The sequence below is a fragment of the Stenella coeruleoalba genome (genome assembly GCF_951394435.1).
Source record: "Stenella coeruleoalba genome assembly, chromosome: 13".
NCBI classification, from domain to species: Eukaryota; Metazoa; Chordata; class Mammalia; order Artiodactyla; family Delphinidae; genus Stenella; species Stenella coeruleoalba.
In genome coordinates, this window is record NC_137159.1 from 36,062,020 (window position 1) to 36,085,582 (window position 23,563).

Consider the following 23,563-nt stretch of genomic DNA (forward strand, 5'->3'; position numbering starts at 1 on the left):
CGGGCCACTCGTGCGTCCTGAGACCGGGGCATCGGAGAGGGTCTCAGCTGCGGGAGCGCCGCCCCCGCCCTCCCGGAACGCCTGTCTCGAAAGCTCCGCTGGCAGCGTGAACGCCGCGCCTTGGGGTCTGATTTTCTCTCCCCCCATTTCCCCCCGGGACCCTGCCTGCCCGGCTAACCGGCCCCAAGTTGCAGAATAGCTCAGATGCTTGTCATATTTGCGGTCGCGCGACTCAGCGGGCTGTGCGCGCGCGGCTCTCGCCGCCGCCTTTGTCACTAGCGGCTCCGTCATTTGCATGAGTGGTGTGAGGGGATTCTTGGTGGTTAGTTGTGGTCCCCTGGCCGGAGTGTCTCTTTTCTTCTCCCCTGCTCCTTAAGCCTTCCCTTAAGAGAAAATCAAGGACGCCCCGGCTGGGAAGGGAGCCGTGGGCGGCGCTGCCACCCGGCGTCTCGCGTGCTCCGCCTGCCCCTTCCTGCTCCTGGGGCGGCCGGGGCCCCGCTAGGCATTTATCGCGCCTCCCGGGACCTCCGGGGGAGGGGGCGGGGCCCGGCAAGAGGCGGGGCCTGGTGGCCGAGGGGCGGGGCGGGCCGAGGGGCGGGGCCTGCTGAGCCCAGGGCCCGGAGCTCGCGGGAGGCTCGCTGGCCGCACGTCACTCCTGCACAGCGAGTGCTGGAGCACTAGCTGCCGCTAGCTCGGTCAGGGCGCCCCCTCCGCCCGCCTCCCGCTTCCTCCTCCGCTGCCTGCCGCCGCCGCCTCCTCCTCCTCCACCATTGTATAATGCTCCGAGCGCGCAGGCAGAGGACGGCGGAGTCTTAGCTTCGGTCTCGCCTCCAGCCCGCTCCTCGGAGCCACCCTCGGGCCCCCGGAGCGGGGGATTCCGCATGGAGCGGGAGTAGCTTGAGGAGTGGGCAGAAACCCCTCCTGATGTGTTAGTTCCCAGGTGGAGCTGCATGTGGTAAGTTCTCCCGGCGCCGGGTTGGAGGGGATTCTTGGATGCGCTGGGCTCCCGGTGGGTGGGGGCGGCGTTGGGACCTCGCCAGGGCCGGCTGAGCCGGGAGGGCGGAGGAGGGGCCCGGGCGGCCGCGAGGGTCGTGGGCGCCTCGGCGGGAGGGACCTGGGCTGGAGCAGGTACCGGGAGGAGCGCTTCCTCCGGCTGCTTCCCTGCCCCGCTCCCTTGGACCCCCGGGGCCAGCGCCGGGGACCCCCAGCGTTCGCGGGCAGATCTGCTGGGGGAAGGGCAGGGGACGGGCAGTCACGGACCGGGGTCAGGAGGGGGTCGGGAGCTAACCAGAACCCAGCGGTGGGGCGGAGGGAGCTTGGAGCTGTTGCTTTTACAGCTGGGATATGTGTGCGTGTTGTGGCGGTTGTGTTGTTGTGAACGTGCGAGACTTTTTTTTTTTTAAGGCTCGTATTGCTGGCGCGAAGGCTGCTTCACTCTTGAGTTCTGTGGCCGGGTTTGCATCCAACTTGCTTTAGTGTGTTTCTGTTAGTTTCCCTGTGTTTTAGCTTAAAAACGTACCTCTCCACCCTCTTTTCGCCCGTGCCCAAGTGAATTGATTTTGAATGTGTCTGTATGTTAAACTTGATGTCTCATTGGTTTTTAAGTTAGAAATCTACAAGTCATCTTAGTCGTGACCGCCTATGACTGAAAGGGAGGGGGCTGAGGGGAGCCAGCTGTCCCAAGCCCTGGACTTTGTACCATTAAGACAGGGTGCCGTCAGAGGGCCACTGCATCGAGAGAAAGATCATAAATTGTTTTTTTTCCCCCTTGGCCACGAGTTATCTTACTTTTAGCAGAAGTAATAGTAATAGATTGAGATTAGAGTTCTGTGTTTATCCTTAAATTTCTCAAAAAGATTAGAAATAATTTGTTTTAGAATAACTTTTTGCTTTCAAGCTGGTTAATTTCAGGATGTTTCAGGAGGTGGAAAGGAAGTTTTTACAGGCACTGAGTGGGGAAGGACAATCATCAGGGCGAGACATCCAGCCTCAGACCATACTAGTTTTAATTTTAATTAAGTTGGGCAGCCTCATTTGGTCTTAAGGAAGACAGTATATGTTTTCAAACTTTGTTCATGAAATATACTGTTTGATTTCCCAATATATGTTAAGAAATGTCCATAATGTGTGTAAAGAGCCTAGAAGTTGTAGTAGCCAATAGGATCCCTGAGGCCTTAAGTGTTCAAAGTAGCCTTTTATAATTAGGGACTAGTCTCTGACAAGAGTGAAGTGGGCTCTTGGCTGCACTCAACCCCTGGAGGACAGTCCACCTGATTGCCTCTGGGTTGTTTTGCTGATGGGGGGGGGTAGTTGTTCAGCTACTCAGAAGGCGTATCTCACCCCTAGAGTTCCTCCCAGTCCTCCCCCTTTTTATAGCTGTCTATTCTGATTTGAGTGTAGTAGGGTGTGCTCTGAGGATGAAAATACCCATCCTCAGATCCCTGCTTCTGGCACGAGCAAGAAGAGCTCGTTCATGCATCTCCGCTTTCCTGTTCATTTTAGCAATTTCTTCGTGGAAAAACGACAAAAAGAGAGATAAATGTTAGAAATTTTCCTTTAGCTTTATTGATTTACTTGGAAATATCATATGTTAATGTAAAGTTGTCTATGTTGTTCATCAGGTTTGGAGCCCTTTAACATAATTGTTATTTCTTTCCTCTCCCCTAATTAAAATGTGCATAACCATGTTGCTGTCAGGTGAGAAATCTTATGAAATGGATTTGACAGCCTTTCTTTTTCTTAAACATTCAGCTCTGTTCCTTGTGTTTTTACAATAGGTGGGAGAGAAGACTCACATTTTATAATACCAACCAAGTGTACGACACGAGTGTCCTAGGGAACAGTTTTATTGTCAGGCGAGTGTCACAGCTTCTTAGGTAACAGCTGCTCCGGCCTGTTTCCCTTAAAAAAATTAGAAAGGGGTACTAACTCAGATTTAGAAAACCTTTAGACTTCTATTTGCTGAATTGTCCCCTTGAAAGCTTTTTTATTTAATTGAGAAGCTGAAATACAAATTTTACCCATTTGCCATGCACTGAATTATTAATAATGAGATACTTAGTATATATTTTGATATTTTAAAACTCAAATTTGTGTAGCAGCTGATAGCTTTTGGCATATGCTATTTTAAACAGTGTTCCAATGACAGAATAAAAGTTACAATGCTACTTAGAAAGGCGCACACACACAAAACAGATAAAAAACATATAAGGGGAGGTTGAAGATATATACATATATACAGACATACAAATACATAAAGTTTTTTTCTGTCAAAAATTAAACTGACAGAAAATAATAAATAAAAATAAAAGCATACTTCAAATTATCAGTAGCAAATTATACTAAAAGTTTGCCCTTGGTCAAAATATTTTACACTTTAGCTATTTAAGAAAGTTAAAAGTTACAACAGAAACCCTTAGAGGTTTCTTTTGCTGTGGTTCCTTGTTAGAGAACACTAGTAAAAGCATGCAGCTTTATTTTATATTTTGTTTATATCAATAAAAAACAAGACGACTTTGTCAATATTACAACAGAGATTTTTAAAATGTATAGGTAAATATGGCATTTAGGAGTGTGAACTTTAATTCACTTGTAGAACTTCTTAAAATTTTGTTGCTATAGAAATTTCATATTTACTGTTACGGCCTATCCTATAGGAGATAGCTGCAGTTGCAGTAGTTTCTTGCCAAAGACAGAGGGAGAGGGGGCAGAGAGACGAGAGAGAGGTGTCTCTGATTGCTGAGTGCAAAGATCAGGTGTATGCTCAAGGCACCAGAGGGCAAGCTCCAGTTTTAAGTGAAAATGGCCTTGAAATAAGGGTAACAGCTACTTTCATAGGTCTTTCCATTAATCAACACTGACCAGCAGAACACGAACATCTAAAAATGCAGTGGCCACTGCATATGCACATATCATATATTTTCTACTGACTGTTAATAATTATTCCTTAAACAGTTGACCGAAACCCCCAAGCTAGGACTCCTGCTTAAGAAATGGCTGGATATTTAATTTAGTTTCAATATTCCTGAAGGAAAGAGCAACTAACCAAAGTTAGCGTATCTTTTAAACGAAATTATTGTCTCCAGTGGCTAGTGCGGTTGGTGTTAAAGGCAAACTTGTGCCCTCCGTGCAGATGCTGGGAAACCCTGTGAGCAGCACTGTCCCCTGGAGCGCCCATCACTCATTGTGTGGAGCAGTGTCTTTCTCCATGAGCACTGTGTGGCAGTTCATTCTTTGTATGAATCTGTGAATGGCATATGTCAGGCCAATAAGACGACATTCCTATTCTGGGTAATAAATAGATGCCTTGTTGTTTTTTTTTTTTTTTCCTTGAAGATCATGAGACAAACAAAAACATGCTTGGCTGTCTAAAAATTTTCTTTGAAATACAAATAAAAATTTCAAAATAAAAACATCGCAATATCTTTGGAAACATATGATTCCTAATAGGACAAAACAGATGCTTATCATTTAAACAAGCACCACATAGAGACAATGAAAACTCCCTTTTGGAAGGAAATTCTGCTGTCTTTGTGGTCTGAAGGCTGCTGAAGCTGGAAAGCCTCCTTCGTCTCCTCTCAAGATCTCCCGTCCCTCCTCTCAACTTAAGTGGGAATCCCTGCCAGGATTCACTGAAGCAAACCCCACAATTTGATGCATCTATCTTAGCAACCTGGGAACACAGAAGCTGTATTCCGCACCAACTGCAGCTTTCAGTTCAGAATGGAGTCAGCATCTGCTCTCTTGTCTGGCCTCCTCTTACACTTGCACGCCGTGTGTCCAGAGCTGGCCCTGCCCCTGAGCAGGGACGGCAGAGGAGGGCTGAGTGTGCCCGTTCGGCGCCGCCCCGAGTGGAGTGAGCAATGCGGATGCGCGGGGTGGGGGCCGGAGGGAGGAGAGTGGAGGACAGCTCTGGAGCCGACCGTGCAGCTGCTACAGCAGGTCTGACTAGTTTTAGGTGCCCAAAGGCAGCTTTGTTTCTCCAGTAACTCCAGGTAGCAGCAAACCTCAGCTCTTAAAACGAATTCATGTCTGAATTACTATCTTTCTGTCCCTTTGCAAAAACCTGTAGCTTTGCAGAGTTGCTATTTAATTCTAAGCTTTTTTTCCTTTAAAAACCTTCATAGGTGGTTAACTGAAAGCAAGACGATAAACCAGGCATTTTTGTGCTTCTAAGGAGTTTCATGTAGAATAGTGAAGGGGAAGGAATTCTGGCTCTTCAGGACACACACACACACACACACACACACACACACACACACACTCATTCACTCGTGTTTCTAGCTGTCTGTGTGAACCTGTTGAACAAAAGTAAAAAGTATTACTTGATCATGCCATGGTAAGAAAATTAAATAATGAAGCGTTACTTGCTGCAAATCAACCTTTAGCCCCTTGCTCTGCTCTCCTGGCTGACTGCTTATCATTCCACGCCAGCCGCAGCTCCCGGGCTTCAGGCAGGCCTGCTGGAGTACCCCACCCTGGTGTTTAGAAGTGTTGAGTTAAACTCTGGGAATCTGAAAGTCCCAAGGTCATCTCTGCACCAGAACAGGTTTGCATAAAATTCTAGCCACACCAATGAGATAACGAGGTGGTGACTGTTTTAATCTGATCCTCCCTTAGTGGTTACCCATTTTACAATAATACATGATACAGATTTGCTTTTCAGATTTCTTTCCCTTTTTGAGGAGGGAATCTCCATGTATGTGTGTACTTCTCTGTCTTCTCTGCTGTCGTAGAAAACCCACCTGGCAGAGGAATTTGAGCACCATGCGTGGTCCGTAGCTGATGAAGAAATTTTTGCATTGCCTCTGTGCTTGTCACAAACTTGGTGATGGTCTTTTCTGAACAGTTTTTTAAACAGACTGCTTTTAAAAATATTTTTATTATGGCCGGAAATATAAAATAAAATAGATTTTACCTGGTGTTGGTTGTTAGCTGTCTAACAGTAGCTGGTTAACAAATTCAAAGCGTGGATTCCTCAAGTGGCACCTGCCTTCTTGCTTCTGAAGCCCCTAAAGATAGGCAGGATGTTCAGGGGTGGCAGTGGGGTGGGTTGGAGGCAGGTCTCCTTAAAGGGCCTTGAAGATCATAGAAGTTGAAGTTCTGACAGGTAGTTTCCTTAGAAAATAAATATTTATTACATTCAGTGTGGTGCTCTGATTAATTTTATTGTATTTGACTAAATGACTTTGTGTAAATAAAGTTCTGTGGGTCATTAATTATCAATACCCAGAAGTCCTTGGGAAGAAATACTTTTATCTCAAAATAGCCCCAAAATAATTATTTAAAAAAATGAATGGCTGCCATCTTTACTAAGTATCATTCACTGCTCTCAAGCGTAGTTTGTATCCTCATTTCCTTTTTCTACTTTGTGAATTATTCAAGTATATGATATAAAGTTTAAATTGTCTTTGTAAAACCTTAACAGGAGCCTGCCTAGTTCTTAGAATTAACTAAAGTAAACATTCTGAATATGTACGTTGCTTATATGAAACAGATATTTACATAGTAGAATAGTTATCTCCTCCCCTTTAGGCATCTCTTAAGTATATGTCTTTTATCATGTACCTTAAATTTTTATACCCATATGTCATATTGTAAAAATGTGATAGTTTTCTTTTAAGGAATCCAGATTTAGACCATACAGTACAGTGTTTAGATTTACTCAGTGAGTAAATAAGTAAATAAAGAATATTTATCTGGTTTTCCTCTTTAGATTGCATGTGAAAGTTAAAAGAAATATGTTCTGTATTTGTGAGGAATATAAAGCATGTCTTCTTTTAAGTGATTTTTCACAGTAATAAAGCATCCCCAATTTGAAAACAAAGATGATTAAAAACTAATAATAACCTGTAAGAAACACTTTCATAAAAACACTTTCCGACATAGCATACTTCGTTTTTGTTAGTTTTATTCAGTGGCAAGTTAGTTGGCTAACAAAACCTAGATGGTGATCTTTTGTTTTAATTAAGATGCAATTTTATTTTTCACAGATTTGTTCTAGAAAATTATATTTACCTGTTTTAGTGTGACTGTTTTATGTATCTGAGAGCGCTCTTTAAAACAACAACAGAAAACCAAAACACTGCCACATACTTTTGGCAAAGCATTGGGTTTCTACCCTAAGCTTTTCCCCTCTGACCTTGTATATGAAGGGTCTCTAGTGTGAGAGGAAAAACAAGGTATCTTTGGAGAAAAGATGGTACAGGAGGGTTGACACCAGAATCCCATGCAGGCAATTACAAGTACTGGAGAAAAAAATATTTTCATTATGCATGGGAATGGGGGTGGGGTGAGGCTGGCTAGCCTTTACTGGCACATAATCTTAAGGGAAAGAAATTAAAATCTAAGAATTCCTTCCCTTAATGATAATGAGGCTTTAGATTCAGCATGCTAAAGGTGTGTTCCTGACACCAAATTAGTGTGGACTAGCATCATAATTTTAATGACTACAATAATATATTATTTATAAAAATAACATAATAATAGTTCATGTTTGCCAAGTTTCATATGGAAGGATTGGTGGTAATAGTTGGTGTCTTATGAACACTGTTATTGAACATACAATATCGTAGAACTTCAACTTGTAATTTGAATAGGAAGAATTCAAGCAAGTTATACAATCAACTTGCTTCATTATCTCTTTAAGGTTACCTGAGTTACACTTTACGATTAAACGGCTCCTCCCCAATATTCTTTATGAAGTTTTCCCAAATAACTGCCTGAAGCCATTTCTGTTCAGTGTGGAGGTAATTTCCTGTTATTAAGAAGCAATAGGATTATTGAAGGCTTTTCTATCCTAGTAAAATTCCTACTGCTAACCTTGAGAATCACCTTAGGATGCCCCCACTGGAAATTCTGAACTGCTGGCTTCTCCCAGTCCACATCTTATCAACTCGGGTTGTATGTTTGTTGTTGTGTGTTTGTTCTCACTTCAGGAGTCCTCCATGGATTTTTTAACCATGGTTTTGGAAACATCAGTGTTACTTATATACAGACAACAACCTTTTTTACATGTAGTATTTCCAGATTTTGAACCATAGCATAAAATAATTTAGTTTGGTCTTTGCGGGGCTCTTGGCTTGCTTAGCAGTGTCCTATGGAGACCTGAATTTGGGAACAATCTTGGAAATGTGCATGCTTTGAGAGATCTCTAGTTAGAAATTGCAGTGAATAACCAGACTTCAGGAGTGCCTGTTGCTCTGCTGCGCCCCCTCGTGGTTAGATGTGATATGCTCTTTCAAAGCTTAAGAGGAGTCTCCACTTGTACTGGGCGTGCTTGTTTACATAGAGCATTTATAGCTTTCTTCTATGTAAAATAACCTATCAAGTTAATATAATAGTTCTCGCTAAGGGTGTAAATAGTTTATCGTGCTTATTTGATTTTTTACTTTGTAGAATTTTAAAAGTATGTATTGGTGTGTGTGGGGGTGTGTGTGTGTGTGTTTTACCTTTTTCTTATGGAAAATTCCCAACACACTCAAACTTTAAAGAGAAGAGTACAATGCATCCCTTGTGCTTATCACCCGGCTTCAACAGTTATCAACATTTTGTCAGTTTTGTTTCATCTTCACGGCCGTTTTCTTCTAGAACATTTTAAAGCAAATTCCAGGCATCGTATCATGTTATGTTTTTGTTAAACTTAAGTTTAGAAACTGTATAATTCGGCTCAATCTTTTACTTTAGGTGTGCAGTGCTTTTAGCCAGAATTGTTAGGTAAAATAAGAGAATTGTTGGCATTCTCAGTATCTTTGGAAGAGGTGACTGGTGTCCCTAGCTTCCTAAGAGTTAGGTTTAAAACCTAAAATTCCCAGCTGGCGGAGGAACCAGTAAGACAGGATATTAGAAACATTTTCTAGTACTTAACAGTTACATTCTAAAAAGCCCATGTTTCTTTCCAGATGTTTATTAACAAGGCTGTAATTTATTCCAAAGAAATACTCATTTGAAACACTCTCTCCCAGAATTTGCCTACTAAATGAAATTAGTTGTCAACATTTTTAAACGTCCTTTTCTTTTTCCAAGAGAAAATATGATGTTTGACAAACCAGCAGCGTCAGAAACCGTCTTCAATTTAATAGAAGTGTGTAAAAATCCTGAGAGGGAAAGCTAGAGTTTCTTAAAATGTAGACTTGAGGAAGACATCCCCAAACCGTAAAAGTTGTTGTTTTAATTGACTTCGAGGTTGCCTTCCTGGCTTAATTTATGTTTGTCTCCCAGGCTTTAAGACGCTGTCAAGAAAGCAAGGAGGATTGTTCGCGGCGCCCCGGGTCCAAGTGCAGAGCCTGATCGCGGCTACGCGGCCGTGCAGTGCCTGCGGCCGAGCCCGTGTCCCCCGCGCCGCCCGGAGAGCCCGGGGAGGCGCCGCGGCAAACAGTGGTGTCGGGTTACAGCTTCGGAGCCGCGGCGAGCGCGCCTAACTGGCTTGATCTAGTGACTGGCTTCATAATTACATTGCTGATTTGTTAGGGAAGGCTTTGTCTTACTTACCAATTAGCATGGATGTTACTGCAGGGACCTCATCCTGGATGAGCTTGGGTTTAAAAAAAAAAAAAAGAAAGCTTCCCTGATCCGGGCAGCTTTAGGTGTTCAGTTACTAACCCTCCCTTGTCTTCTGGGAGTCCTCACCCTGTCTGTAAACACGCAGAGGCTTTCTCCCTGTTGGAATTTTTTTGTTTATTTTACTTTGGCTGCGTTGCGTCTTCGTTGCCGTAGTTGCGGCGAGTGGAGGCTACTCTTGGTTGCGGTGCGCGGGCTTCTCATTGCGGTGGCTTCTCTTGTTGCGGAGCACGGGCTCTAGGCGCGCGGGCTTCAGTACTTGTGGCTCACGGGCTTAGTTGCTCCGCGGCATGTGGGATCTTCCCGGACCAGGACTCGAACCCGTGTTCCCTGCATTGGCAGGTGGATTCTCAACCACTGCGCCACCAGGGAAGCCCTCCCCGTTGGAATTTTGCCCGTGTTTCTGCCGTTCCCTAAGGCCAGAGGCAATCACTTTGGGGTCTGCAGGAGTGCTGACCCACAGCGCCTCCTGGAGGCTCACCACCCCGGTTTTGGGGGAACTGCACCGGCCACAGCGCATGGCACACCCCCGCTGGGAGATCCTTTCAGGTTGACCCCCCTTTCTGTCAGCTCTCTCCCCGATCTGCCGATCTGCGGCACCACCACCTAGCATGTCCCTTCAGGGTGGCCTTTCTGTTCTCCTGGTGGGTTCTGTTGTTACTTGGGGGAGGAGGGGTGTTAAAAGCATAGGTGTTATCAGATTTCTGAGTCCTGGGTGTTTTTTAAGGTGTAATATTTTAACAGTGTGGAAAGTTGTCTGAGCAAACCTGGCTTCCCCCCGTAGAAGGGGGTTGGGGCCTCTCCTTCCTTCCTGGGAGCTGCTGTGTGACTGTCTGACAGAAGAGCCTTTTCCCAGAGTTCGCCCATAGCTGGTGGGAGGTGTCCTGGTTAGGAGCAGAGGCTCTCCATTTGGACCACCTCTTCTGAGGATCCAGAGCGCATTGTAAGGCAGGTGTATGGGGTGAGGAGAGGAGAGCTGAGAATATTCTGTTTCAGAAGTTGTCTCACCAGCATTTCTGGCCAGCCTCTCTTCTGCTCTTGGAAGACTGTCGCACACTCAGTAGTTTTGCCAGGGGCACTCCTTTCTTCTTCTACTGCCCCCAAAAGAAACTGAAAGAATGTGTTTCCACTTACAGGACTTTGGGTTTGGTGGCTCAGGATGTCAGAGTGAGGAAATCGCCTCTGCTAGCCTGTTTGAAGACACTCGTCACATGTCTCAGCTTCTTTTTTCTTCAAACTGGCTAGATCCATGAGGAAAAATCATCGTTCTGAATCATGGGCATTACCCTAAATGCCTCGTTTTTATGATTTTTAGTATCAGCATGGGCACTTCTGGACTCCTCAGCAACCAGTAATCACACCAGTGGTCACACAGGATGGTGTAGTTGAGGAGATTGGGGACCCTCTGGATGAGGAGCCTTTCACTTGAGAGATGTGAACTTAGTGACGCAGGCATAAGTGTGCAGACCAGTGACTCATCCCAAAGCAGGCACCAGGGTCTTCACCCTGGTGAGGATGTAGAAGGAGACCAGTTCTCTGGGAGCCGAGGGCCCCACTAGTAACTACCCTTCCCCAACAGAAGACACCAGGGCTGAGTTCTGCCTCGGTAACTGACCGTTGAGACAATACGTCACTTAAGCCTGCTACACTCGAAAGCCCTGGATTTCTAGTTGTCACTTACTACTCCAAAAGGAAATTGGAACAAGCTTTTGAAAATGTACACGAAGTACAAACCATCGGGCCTTGAGGTGTTCTGGAGTGAGTCTTTTGGGATCTCCCCTGTCTGCCCCACCTCTGTGTGTGGACCAGCATCCCTCCGCCTGGATGGATGAGCTAAGCTGGGAGCCATTTCCACTCCCTCCCCGGCCACTTGCCTCCGCTCTCAGCTGCCTCTTTGATCATGTGGTCAGTCATACCTTCCCCAGTCATTTCCTCCCTTCAGAAATTGGAACTAAGCTATCAATTTTGACCTTCTTTTAAATGCCTTTTGTAGCATTAATTCCCTTAGATACTGAGTAGGATGAGATGGAGGGTTTTCCTTCTATCTGGGGTGATCACTATTTGGGGGGATGAATTGAGTTAAAGCATAATGCAGTCTTTTGCATCTTTTTTTGACCCGCAGCGAGTCAGAAAGACAGCCCTAGTGGTGCGCAGAGAAGGGCTCCCAGTTTGGGCCTCTCACAAGCCCGAGCAGTGATGCTGCCCGCAGGGGCCACACAGCCCCCTCTGTGCACCTGTCAATCAGCGGCCACTAGGCTCTGGGCCTCTAGGAAGCACTAGTGGCCACAGAGGGCTGCAGGTTAAAGCAGTGGATTTTGTTGTTGCTAGTGGGGATGACAGAAGTGGTGGTTTGCAAAAGTAGATTTAATATTCTTAATTTAAAAATCATAACATTTATTTTGACAGCTCCGAGAGTGATTTAAAATTTTTTTCCAAGGCATAGCTTTTAAACAGTTGAAAAACATTGAGTTTAAAAGAACATTGTTGATTGCTTGTGTTTTTCTTTTAATGTTTGCATTTTTTTCCCACAATGCCTTAAAAAATATAAAAGCTACGAAATGCTCCCTTTTAACACATAGGTACTCTTCCAGTTTCTCTTTGGACATTGGGCATAAGGCCTCACTGCCATTCACTCTGTGATCACAGCAAGAAGAATCTAGGCCCCAGTGAGCAGGTGGGATCTGATATATCAGTCTGAGAAGCTGAGCTTTATCATTAAAATTGAGCTGAAGACATCTTAATTCTGCATGGAGTCTTTCTTTTTTAATGTCAGCTGCCATCACAGAAACGCTGCTCATTCTTTTTTTCCTTACCTGCTTAGGCACAAGTAAGGAAGCCCTTTAGGCTCCAGTTTAATTGAGTAAAGATATTCTCAGGCTTACATATGAAATAGCTGGATGGGGAAGAAAGGAAGTCATGGTTTTCAAAATGAGGTCCGCAGACCAGCATCACCTGGAAACTTGATGGAAATGCACATCTTGGGCCTCCACACCAGACGGACTGAATGAGAATCTGGGATAGTGTGTGTGTGTTTGGGGGTGGGGGGCAGCATTCTGTGTTAACTAGCCCCCTTGGTGAGTCTGATGCTCCCCCAAGTTTGAGAACTAAAGATTGAAGGAGGCATCCCTGCCCACCCGCTGTGCCTCAGATACTGACAAATCTCCTTACCCAGGGTCTGCCCTGTACAGCTGTGCCCTCTGAGATTCGTTCAGCCTTCCCCTTTGTCATACCCTCCCTCCCATGCCAAGTTTACAGTCAGAGCCAAAGACACACATCTCTGTCTTTGTTTTACAGTCCTTCTCTGGCTGTCCCTCAGTGTCTTTTCTCATTCTTTCCATTTACTATTCATCCAGTGACTCTTTCTGGAGCATCTTCGGTGTATCAGGGACTGCCCTAACCTGAGAACACAGAGACGAACGGAACAGTCTGAAACCCTCAGAGGGCTTACCGTCTGGGGTGGGAAACGGACATTGAGAGACAATCCCGCCTTAAACAGAAACCTCAGATCCTATCCCCTTCAGAAGTCCCCTGGTCACCTCAGTCTGTACTAATCTCTCAGACTCCCTGCTGTGGGAGCCATTCAGAATCTGGAATTGCAGACTCCCAAACAGGTGATATCTTCTCCTGTTTCTCTGGTTCTTTCTCTTCTGAGGAATCTCCCAGTGACATGTGACTTTTGACTATCTGCCTAAGCGGATGGTAGCTTTTGAGGGCAGGGTCCTTCCTAATGAAAGCGGCACAACTGCAAGCCAGGTTTAGTATCTGGAGAGGTTTATTCACTATTAAACTCCCTGGAAGACTCCGGCAGAGAAGTGTTCATTTGTATTTGCTACCCTTGAGTTTTGGTCTCTATTTTCAAAACTTAGATCGCTGCAGTTACTACTTGCCAAAATTTACGTTAAGCAAATCAGAATGCTAGGAGTTTCTTTCTAGCAAGCTTCTTGGGGAGGGAGGGTGTTTTATCTGGACCCTTATATTAAGAGCCAGTGAATATTCAATAAAAGAGTGGCTGTGGTTAGTTTTAGGCCCCTCTGGGTGGGCAGGAAAGGGAGGGAGCGCCCACCTCACTCCCCCATGTGGGGATCTCTAACCAGCCCTGAAGCTCGGGCCCCTTCTGGGCCTTTGACTGAAAGATTGGGTAGAAGACATGAGCTTTGGGGCCTGGGTCTTCTCAAGCCAAGGGAGGAGGCAAAGTGGGGCGCCAAGCCTCGGGGTGGCCTGGAAACCGACTTATCACAGGCCCCCTTTGGTGAACTACAGGCTACCACCCTGGTGTCCAGGTCCACCGCCAAGGGGCCTCTCGGGCAGGAACAGCAGACACCCCCTTCCCTCTTGTCAGCTTGAAGCCCCTAATGAGCTCCAGCCACTGCTCCATCCTCAGGCTGCAGCCAAGTGAGGCCTTTTAACACGTCACCTGCCTCTCCAGTGGCCTGAAGAGCTATTGCTGTCGTCTTAGCGCGCCCGCCCGAGGAAAAGGCTTCAGGCAGCCTGGCCCTTGGGTTCCTGCGAAGCTTGTCTTTTCTTTGAATTGTGTCTGCTCCAAGGTGTGGCGTTCACACAGCACCGAGTGAGGGTCCTTCTCACTTCCAGGAGCTGGAGGCCTCTTCTGAACGTGGGCAGACGGGACTCTCAACAGTGTGTTAAGCAAACTTTAGGAAAACTTTAATTTTTTACAAATTTTAAATTAAAAAAAAACTTTTTTTAACGTTAAGGTTCTACGTAGGAGTGAGGATTAGATTTTACTATGTTGTTTTTCACTCCTTTCTGTAAAAATGTAGATAGACTTCAGATTACAAGTCAGGATTGTGTGCATTTTGCAATCTTACTGGGTGTGTAGAGCAGTGTTGCCTCGTAAAATGAAATAGAAAAATGAAGGCAAACCTGCTTGGAGCCATACTCTATCGTGAGTCCTTATTTACACATTTGAGAAGCGTCCAGGATTCGATTCGTCTTGCCTATTCGCGCTCACAGATTTTGCTTACACGGGCCCTCCTCCGTCCCCTTCCAGAGAGCATTACGAATGTCTTACCAGGCTTTCCCTAAATCATTAAGATTATCACACAGCTATGACCAGCTAGATCATTCTAATTGGAAATTAGGCGCTTCTCATGTTGAAATCTCTCTGAAAAGTATCTCCATAGATCTCCCGCAGCAATGGGAATTCTGCTAAATGCCTCTAGTACCACGTGCTTTTTAAGTATTTAAGTTCTATGTGCTCAGTGATTATTTCTAGAGAAGTATGAGTTATTGAAAAAGCCCTGTTGTTTTTTCCTGTCAACAAGTCCTTAAAAGACAGCTGTGCATGAATGACAAAAAGAAAGGAAAAGTCTACGTTGTCTTTTCTAAGGGTTACTTCTCCAGAAAACCGGTAAAAATTTTAAGTGGCGATGAGCTTACTAATGTGTTTTGAGCTGTGTATTTGGTTTACATTTTGGGACAGTGCTTCTCAAACTTTTTGTGATGAAGGACGATCTTGTTTGTGTTTTCCTCCTTTATAGACTGATACTTTAGTAAAACATGACAAAAATAATGACTAGAAAAATGAAATAAGAGTACAAAAATGTGAAAATAGAAGCCTCGTTTTAAAAAATTGTATTTACAGAGATACAATTACTCTGTAAATCTGCTATAAAAGTTTCTAAACAATGCAGTATCTTTACTTACCTCATCATGAACTAGTAACAGTTTACAGACTGGTTCCATCTATGGACCACACTTTGAGAAACACTGTTTTAGAGTGTGTGTGCGTGTGCACTTGTGTACTCTGGCACACGTTTGGATGTATTGGGTACATTCAAATTACAGCATATAACGTGGATTATATAACAGCTTTATATGATAATTAAATGCATTTGGTGAGCTCTTTGGTAAAAATGGAGTTTTTCTAGAAGTGACATTAAATGCTTCAATTGTAAACCAATACAAATGGCATATATGTGAATACAGTTATCTGTTTCAAAACACAGTTGTCCGGTAATACTTCTAAAGCATAAAGTAGAAAGTGTTTTGTAATGTGAAATGAAGTCACCTCCTCTCTGATTCACATTCAAGTTTAAATGGGCACAGATACTTTAGATAGGAAATGTTCTGTGCAAAGTGTATATACAAATGAGGCTTGTAGCACTGAACAGTAGGAAATGTTTCTGTCATGTGAAGCCTTAGATAAGGGAGTTGTTACTATCATACCTTCCTTGCCTTAGAGAACAGTTAATTATGGGACTGGTCTTCGGTCCTAGTGATAGACAGCCATTTTCTTAATGTTTACAAAGTGAGAGAAAGTGTTTCGTACAAGCAACTCCACATTCTTTATGAGTGTTAACAAATTCTCCAGCTGATTCTGACTTGATGGCTTGCAGCTGTCTTCATCCTTCTCTCCTGGAGACTGAGGCACGTGAAGGCAGTCACCCGGAGTGGGACCTGTGCACCGGGCTCTGTGTCCACCTGCATGTCTGTCTGCCTGGAGGGGCAGCGTGGCCTTCTTTCACAAAGCCTTGGGAGGAAGTTCTGGGAAGTTTTATTATGGTTAGCCTTATTCCTTTAGGATGAGACTCCTAATTGAAAATGATAATGAGGTGTCCGCGAAGATGTTCAGCCCCTTGAAGACCAGGCTTTAGTCCTGTGCAGGACTACCCACCTTCTGGCCGAGTGCCCAAGACAGCGTAGATGCGGGATGAGTTAAAGGATTGAAGGAGGCCATTCAGTAAAAGGCAAGTCGCCTTTAGAAGAAAAACTGGATAACTACAAAGCACTTTCTTGTGTGTGACGATATCAGAAAGAGTGAGTGGCCTTGAGGAGAGCATTAACACGTGCCTGTGGGTAAGTGGCGTAGAGGGCATAGGGAGCGAGCGTGGGCCTGGCTTGATTAGAAGCATGTCTGCTGGTCTGAACGACGGCGTAAGGACAGCTTTCTTGATTCACTGGTTGGAAAGTGAGGTCTCTGAGTCAAAGGCGGGTGGACTTGTGATTGCCGTTTAGCTGGTAGAAGTTCTGAGATGAAGGACCACTCCCCTGAAGGCACAGACAGCTGAGGGCGTCTCCACTCAGGCCAGAGCACACAAGGAGACCTCCGAGGCTGTGCGTGTCAGGCGAGATAGGCAGGAGTTAAAATCCAACCCATTCCCCAGTGCTCAAGGTCTGAGATAGGAGGTCATTGTTTCTTTGAAATCCCTGCTGGAATCACAGTAGGTATTGTTTTAAGAAATGTGTCGAGTACCCAAACAGCAATGCTTATAATCAGAGCAAATTTCTTTTAAATTAGTCCAGTTGCACTCAGGCATGGCTGCATGCGATGAAATTGAGCCATGGGAAAACTTGGGCTGGGCAATCCACCTTCCTCCACTTGATTCTAGACGGAAAAGCAGTGGCAGCTCAATCACTGTGGTCAGTTAACACAGTCCAAGCACTTCGCCACATGTCACCAAACAGGCAGAAAGGCTCTATGTGTGATGAGGAAGGAAACGGCATTTTGAAAGCACACGTGGTTCTACCAAAATTGTACATATTCCCTTTTCTCCAACTGGGTTCTTTTCATCGCTCTAGGTGTGTTCAAGCTGTAATCTATGATACCTTTACCTGTTTAGGTCATAGTATTGTCAGTGTTTTCTTGGGCTTTAAAAATAGATCTGTTTGGGGGAGGAGGGAAGTTGAACCTGCATGGTAACGCCGTAGGCATGCGAACGCAAGCCCAGGAGCACAAAGTCAAAATCACGGTTTCCATGGTAACGTTTAACTTGTCTGTGTTGTACACATTTCTCAAGAAATACATTCAACAGACTACCCAGTGATAAAGATTGCTCCACCGGCACACAAAGGTAGATTTCCCAATGAATTCCTCTGTTGTAACCGACCCTGGGCAGGGAGCTCAAGTCCGGGTCCTGACCTCTGAATCCACGTCTTTTTTTAGGGTAGAAATTCTTTTCTGTGGGATTGATTCCATCTCCTTCCTTTCTCCTTGGCAGATATATGTTGGGGAAAGGAGGAAAACGGAAGTTTGACGAGCATGAAGATGGGCTGGAAGGCAAAATTGTGTCCCCCTCCGACGGTCCGTCCAAGGTGTCTTACACCTTACAGCGCCAGACTATCTTCAACATTTCCCTTATGAAACTCTACAACCACAGGCCCCTCACAGAGCCCAGCTTGCAAAAGACCGTGCTCATCAACAACATGTTGAGGCGGATCCAGGAGGAGCTGAAGCAGGAGGGCAGCCTGAGGCCCGCGTTCCCCGCCTCTTCGCCGCCCGCCGACCCGCTGGGCTCCAGCTACCGGGAGGCACCGCCTGCCTTCAGCCACCCCGCGCCCGCGCCCTGCGAGCTGGGCGGCGCTGCGCCCCTGGAGGCCTGCCTCACCCCCGCCTCACTGCTCGAGGACGACCAGGACACGTTTTGCACTTCCCCGGCCGCGCAGCCTGCGGCCCCCGCCAGACTCGCACCTCCTGCCCTCCCGCCGGAAAAGGACAGCTTCTCCTCCGCCCTGGACGAGATCGAGGAGCTCTGTCCCACATCTACCTCCATGGAGGCCGCGGAGGCCACCACCGACGACCCGAAAGGGGACTCCGGCGGGCCCGGCGCGCAGAGACCCGAGGGGCTCCAGGACGGCCGGCCCGACGACCCGAAACTGATGGACTCCCTGCCCGGCAACTTTGAGATCACCACGTCCACGGGCTTCCTGACAGACTTGACCCTGGACGACATCCTGTTTGCCGACATTGACACGTCCATGTACGACTTTGACCCCTGCACGTCCGCGTCGGGGACATCCTCAAAAATGTCCCCCGTGTCGGCCGACGACCTCCTCAAGACGCTGGCTCCCTACAGCAGCCAGCCCGTCGCCCCGAGCCAGCCTTTCAAGATGGACCTCACGGAGCTGGACCACATCATGGAGGTGCTGGTCGGGTCCTGAGCCCCGGGGCCCGTCGCCTGCACCCCGCACCCCGACAGCTCTCCGCACTGTGCATGTACCCTTGCTTGCCTTTTTCTGAGAAAAAGAACATTCTACAAAAGGATCACACTAGTTTTTGCTTTGAGCAGAGTTGGAGTGCCTTCATCCAAGTATGACCACTTTTAATATGCTTTTTTGAGTGGTTCCTCAGAGACCTAGTACCCGGGAATAGGAAAGAATACATTTGAAGACAATGTCGCTATGTGGAATGACAAAAATAAACAGCTCAAGTGAAGCACAAGGAATAAGTTGGAAAAGCTGTAAATTGCATGTGCATATTTGTCTATTTTTTCTATAAGTTTTATTGCAAGAGGTAAAAAAAGAAAATATATATATATATTATTTAGATAATCTCAGTACCTTTTCCGGCATTTTCGCCCTGTATAGGTTGACTTGGCAATTCAGCCTTTTTAGAGGCATTAACTACTCCTCGTAAGTGTTGCATTTACATGGCTGTTTAGAAACTGCTGCCCAAATTTATTTTATATTTTTGTACAGATTCCGCAGTTTATGATATTGTTTTTCTAAAAACAAATGCTGTTTATACATATGAGATAGCTATTTTGATAGGATTTGCTCACATAGTTCCTGCAAACTTCAGATGTACAAGTTGCACTTGTACTTTTATAGAGTTGTAATGTTTTATATGTGTTTGGTGCAAAGAGAAAATTGGATCAAATCAATCGCAGTTGATGTCCCCAGACGCGCGCGCGCGCGCGCGCACACACACACACACACACACACACACACACACACACGCAGCGCTTTAAGAAGGGCCAGGAGATATCACACCCAAATTTCACAAGCACCGACCCCCTGGCATGAACACCCGCCAGCACTGTGACTTCCAAAGCCAGAGCCACGTCTGCTCATCAAACTTGCATTAAGCAGTTGGCGGGAGGTGGCCATGGAGCTCGGGGTTTAAGTGATGGTTCTCTTTAGCTCTCTCTCTGGAGGGGAAGGCTACCAAGTACTCATTGTATTTATGCCAAGTCTGCGCTTTTAATTGTTTTTATTTTTTTAAACAAAACCCCAGATCTTTCCCTTTTTGGCATAATTTTTATGAAGACCTGAAATTTTACACACGAACAAAATTTTATGAAAAGCAACTGACCTCTTCATGGAACTAAACCCTGTTGCGACGCTTAGGGCTCGTCAAGAAGGAACTCTCCCCCAGAAGGCATCCATCATGTCGCTCTGTTGTCTTTTCCTGCTTCCCTTCCTTAGAGCTTTCTTTCCCTCTGTTGCTAAGTGCTGAAAATGGCATCTTCACGATCACCACAGTGAGCCCAGCTCTCCTCGGCCCAGCCTAGGATGCACTCTTGTAACACGCATGGCTCCTGAACCTGGAGTTGGTCCCATTACGTCACGGCCTCCGATCTGGTTGCTTTCTTAAATCAACTGCTTTAACTACACTTTACAAGGCTGTTTTACCCAAATACACAGATAGGACTTTCTATGCATGTTCCCCTCCTCCCCCATTGCCATCCTCTCTCTGCCAGGAGAGCTTGAGAACTAGCTTTTTATTCCTAGCGGTGTACATTTAATTTTAAAACGTTTGCAATGTATCATGCTTGTTGCCGAAATTGTTAATGGCCTTTCCGTTTCAGTTTTTTCTTTCTTCCAATGGTACTTTAGCTGGTTACAACCTATATTGTTGAAATGCAGGTGGCTTCTTTAGGAATAACTTTTATATTTATTTAAGAATTTTTAAATTATGGGATTTGTGTTGTTGTTGTTGTCTTTGTTGTTGGTCATTTGTCAATATTCAGTCACCAATTCTGCTCACTTCTTGCCATGGATAAAATTGAGTCTTTCTGGCCAATTAAAAAAGACAGCTTTATAAAATGGCACTTTAAACAAGCCATAGATAGTTTTATTTTTATAATACACATGGCAAAGCAAATACACTTTGATGAAGGAACTGCTCATCTAAGCAAAAGATTCGTGTATGATATGATTAAATCTCTCTACGTTCTGATTTACTCACCCCCCCCACCCCCTCCCGCCAACTTGAATGTGTTTTTAAAGGCTAATTATCAACTCAGACGAGCAGTGAGAAACCGATCAAACTGCACCGTTCTCCAGCAAGCACCCTCCACCGGACACCTCTTACTACTGCAGATGTGTCATTCCCTTTGATAGGACCAGGGACCATGTAGTTAAGGTGAGGGTTGTGGTAGATGCTTCCGGTGTCACCGTGCCTGTCCGTTTGAAGGGCTTCCTTTTCCTGTAGAGAACAAGTCCGCCCAGGCTCCATGCTTCTGCTAACTCAAGGACCTGGCAGACTCTCCACATGCCGCCCGCATACACATACGTGTACATGCACAATAGTGTTGATTATTCCGGACAATAACAGGGTAAGGCGGCTGATTTGCCATTGTTGAAAACTGATTGATAGTAACTTAGAACAACTGTACTTCGGTTGGATTAGCAAATCGTGTGTTTAAACAAATCCCATATGTTGGGCAGCAGTTCAAATAAGCACAGCGAAGTGTTGCCCACACGTGGTTCTCTGACTCTCCCGCGTTTATAAGTCTGGGCTTCAGGATCAAAAACAAAAACCCCCAACAGCAGCGCGCAAATGCTTTTTAATTCTCTGGACACCCTCACCGTAAATTCTTGATATTCAAGGTCTAATGAGGAAGACGTGGTGAATTAGTGGCCCTGTTTCAAAAGAACAAAACCATCAAGTGTTCCAGTTATCTTTGTGTCTTATTTTTACAAAGTGATGTCCCGACAGGGAAGAACGTGAGCCTGTGTGTGATCTCCAAGTCCCAGCTTGAGTGTGGGACGTGCTTCCAGATGCCACCCGGCAGCAGTGCCTTCCCGTTTCTAAAGGACATCCTGTGGCATTCAGAGCCAGGCAGGCAGTTTGAGGTGCCTTTACGAGAGGGACAGAGAGACATGCTGGGTGGGGCTGGGAGAGGACAATTATTGACAGTGATGTGCAATGAAGTGACAAGATGAGAGCAGAATAATAAGAGCTTTGAATTTGAAGTGATTTTTTTTCATAAGTTATTTATTCCTTTTTTTCTGTGTAAATATATTTATTTTACTGTGGAGCTCTAACAACATCTGGATCGTAACATGTGCAGAATGTATGTAGGAATTTATTCTCCTGTAGGAATGTCAATCTGTATTAAAAGGGGGTCCGAGCCAGACCCCTGGGTCTTCTCATCGTATGCACAGTCCACGTTCATTTTTACTCTCTCCTCTAATATGGGTCGATTTGAAATATGCAAAAGGTATGGATGAGGAATGTTTTAATACCTCCAAATTTTTAAGAAAATCAAGCATCAAAGGGTTGATATTTTTTAAAGTTTTTCTAGTCGCACTTTCTCTCTTTATGACAGAAGGGGCATCCACACCGACGCCCTCGCTCACACCAAAGGGTGAGAGCTAGCCACAGCCGCCTCCACCGGAGTGTCTTTCTCAGTTGTGCTGTTTATTGCCATAGCCCCTTGGAGTGTCCCAGCTGCCCTGAGATCGATCAAGGAAATTCCTTAAATAAATAAACTCCAAAGAGCCAAAGTGTCAACTTACGGATCATTTTTAAAGCTTAAATTTATTAACCACCTTTGTGGTAAACAATGAATTATGAATCCGCAGGGCAGCCTTCTCAAATGACAGGTGCAAAAAATAATAATAAGAGAGAGAGAGAGACTCTACTTTGTGCAGCGATTGTTATTCTCTGTATGAATTGTCTTAATTTCAAAATCTTGCTGTTACAAATTGGACCTTTATATGCTTTCTGAAAATAATTGAAAAGAGCATATTTAACCTGTTTCGGCTGGAAATGGTTGACTTCCAGTAACTGCCAACGGCAGTGAGGTGTGTGCGTCCTGCTTATGTACCGTTGTTTTCAGGGCTTCTAAGAATAAGTCTGAATGGTTCTTGAGAATTAGCCAGGATCAAATGCTCTTGCAAGCAAAGCCAATAAAAATTTTGGACGTCTTTTGGGGATAACAAGTTTGGAAGGGAAGTCGGTCCATACGAGCAAACAACCAAGATTTGGAAAAGATGTACATAGTGACATGTTTGGTGCATGGTTTTTGAGGAGGGCTTTTGTCAAACAGGAGGTGTAACCTTTCCCCCACAGACCTGAGAGCTGTGCCTTTTCTATGCAATATTACTAGACGTTACATCGGAACCCAGATGGTTGTATTCACATGTAGGTTTGGGCTGTAATCTAAACAATTGGACAGATTAAATGTACATGGAAATGAGCAGTCTTACTTTTGTAGTTTTATATTATACAATAAACAGTTAAAAGATGAGAGAGGCGTGTTTGCAGTTTCCTTCTGCCCGGAGCACAGCCAGCTCATGTGTCACCGTCTGCCCACGTCAGGGAACGGTCTGCCCGCGGCTTCTGCTGGAGTTGGTGCTGTCACCCGCCCCCTGTCTCTCACTCTCAGGAGCACTCTTCTCTCTCGGTTCTCCCCCTGCCTCTTGGGCCCTTCTCGGACCTCCTCCCCCAACTCTTACTAAACACTGGGTGGGGGGGTGTTCCAGCTCTTTGCTGAGCCTCCACTCCTGCTTGCTTTCCCGAGGGCACCTAATCCACTCAGGACTCTGAAAACGTATTTCCAGCCCCTACCTCTCTCCCAGGCTCTGGACTTGGGATCTGCCAAGCTTTGCCATCTCACGCTCGGTGGGTCTAAACCAGCCTCGTTCCCCCACGGGGCTGGGCCTTCCCCTTTGGGCCTCTCTTTGGCCTCATCACCCTTCTCCCAGGTGTGATTCCGCCGCCTCCTTTCCGAACTTACCACAGCTTCTTCCGCAGCCCGGACCCTCTTCCCCCCTCGCCTCCAGTTATTGCATCTGCTTCCTATCTGCTCTTCACTGCCACCTGCTTGTTTCTCTAACATCCTTGTTGCCCCCCCCCTGGTATTCCACAGCACCGGTGGTTCACGAATTTGTTGCACGTCCTCCAGCAGCCCGACCCACATTTCCACAGTGCGGCTCCCCACCCCTCCCACCATCTTCCACAGGGTCGTGGAGGAGATCCTGGGGAGTCTCCTTGGCAGCGGGGCCGTCTCTGAGGGCACCGTGTGATCTAGCCTCA

The 23,563-nt window shown here is 45.7% G+C and overlaps 1 protein-coding gene across 1 annotated transcript; it reads left to right on the top strand.

Annotated features, from left to right (window-relative positions):
- The first annotated feature begins 638 nt into the window (after positions 1-638).
- SERTAD2 (SERTA domain containing 2) lies at positions 639-22,765 on the top strand. Its single transcript, XM_079940130.1, has 2 exons — positions 639-955; positions 17,517-22,765. Exon 2 carries the CDS (start codon positions 17,521-17,523, stop codon positions 18,454-18,456), a length of 936 nt encoding a protein of 311 aa, XP_079796256.1. The 5' UTR covers positions 639-955; positions 17,517-17,520; the 3' UTR covers positions 18,457-22,765.
- Positions 22,766-23,563: the final 798 nt, after the last annotated feature.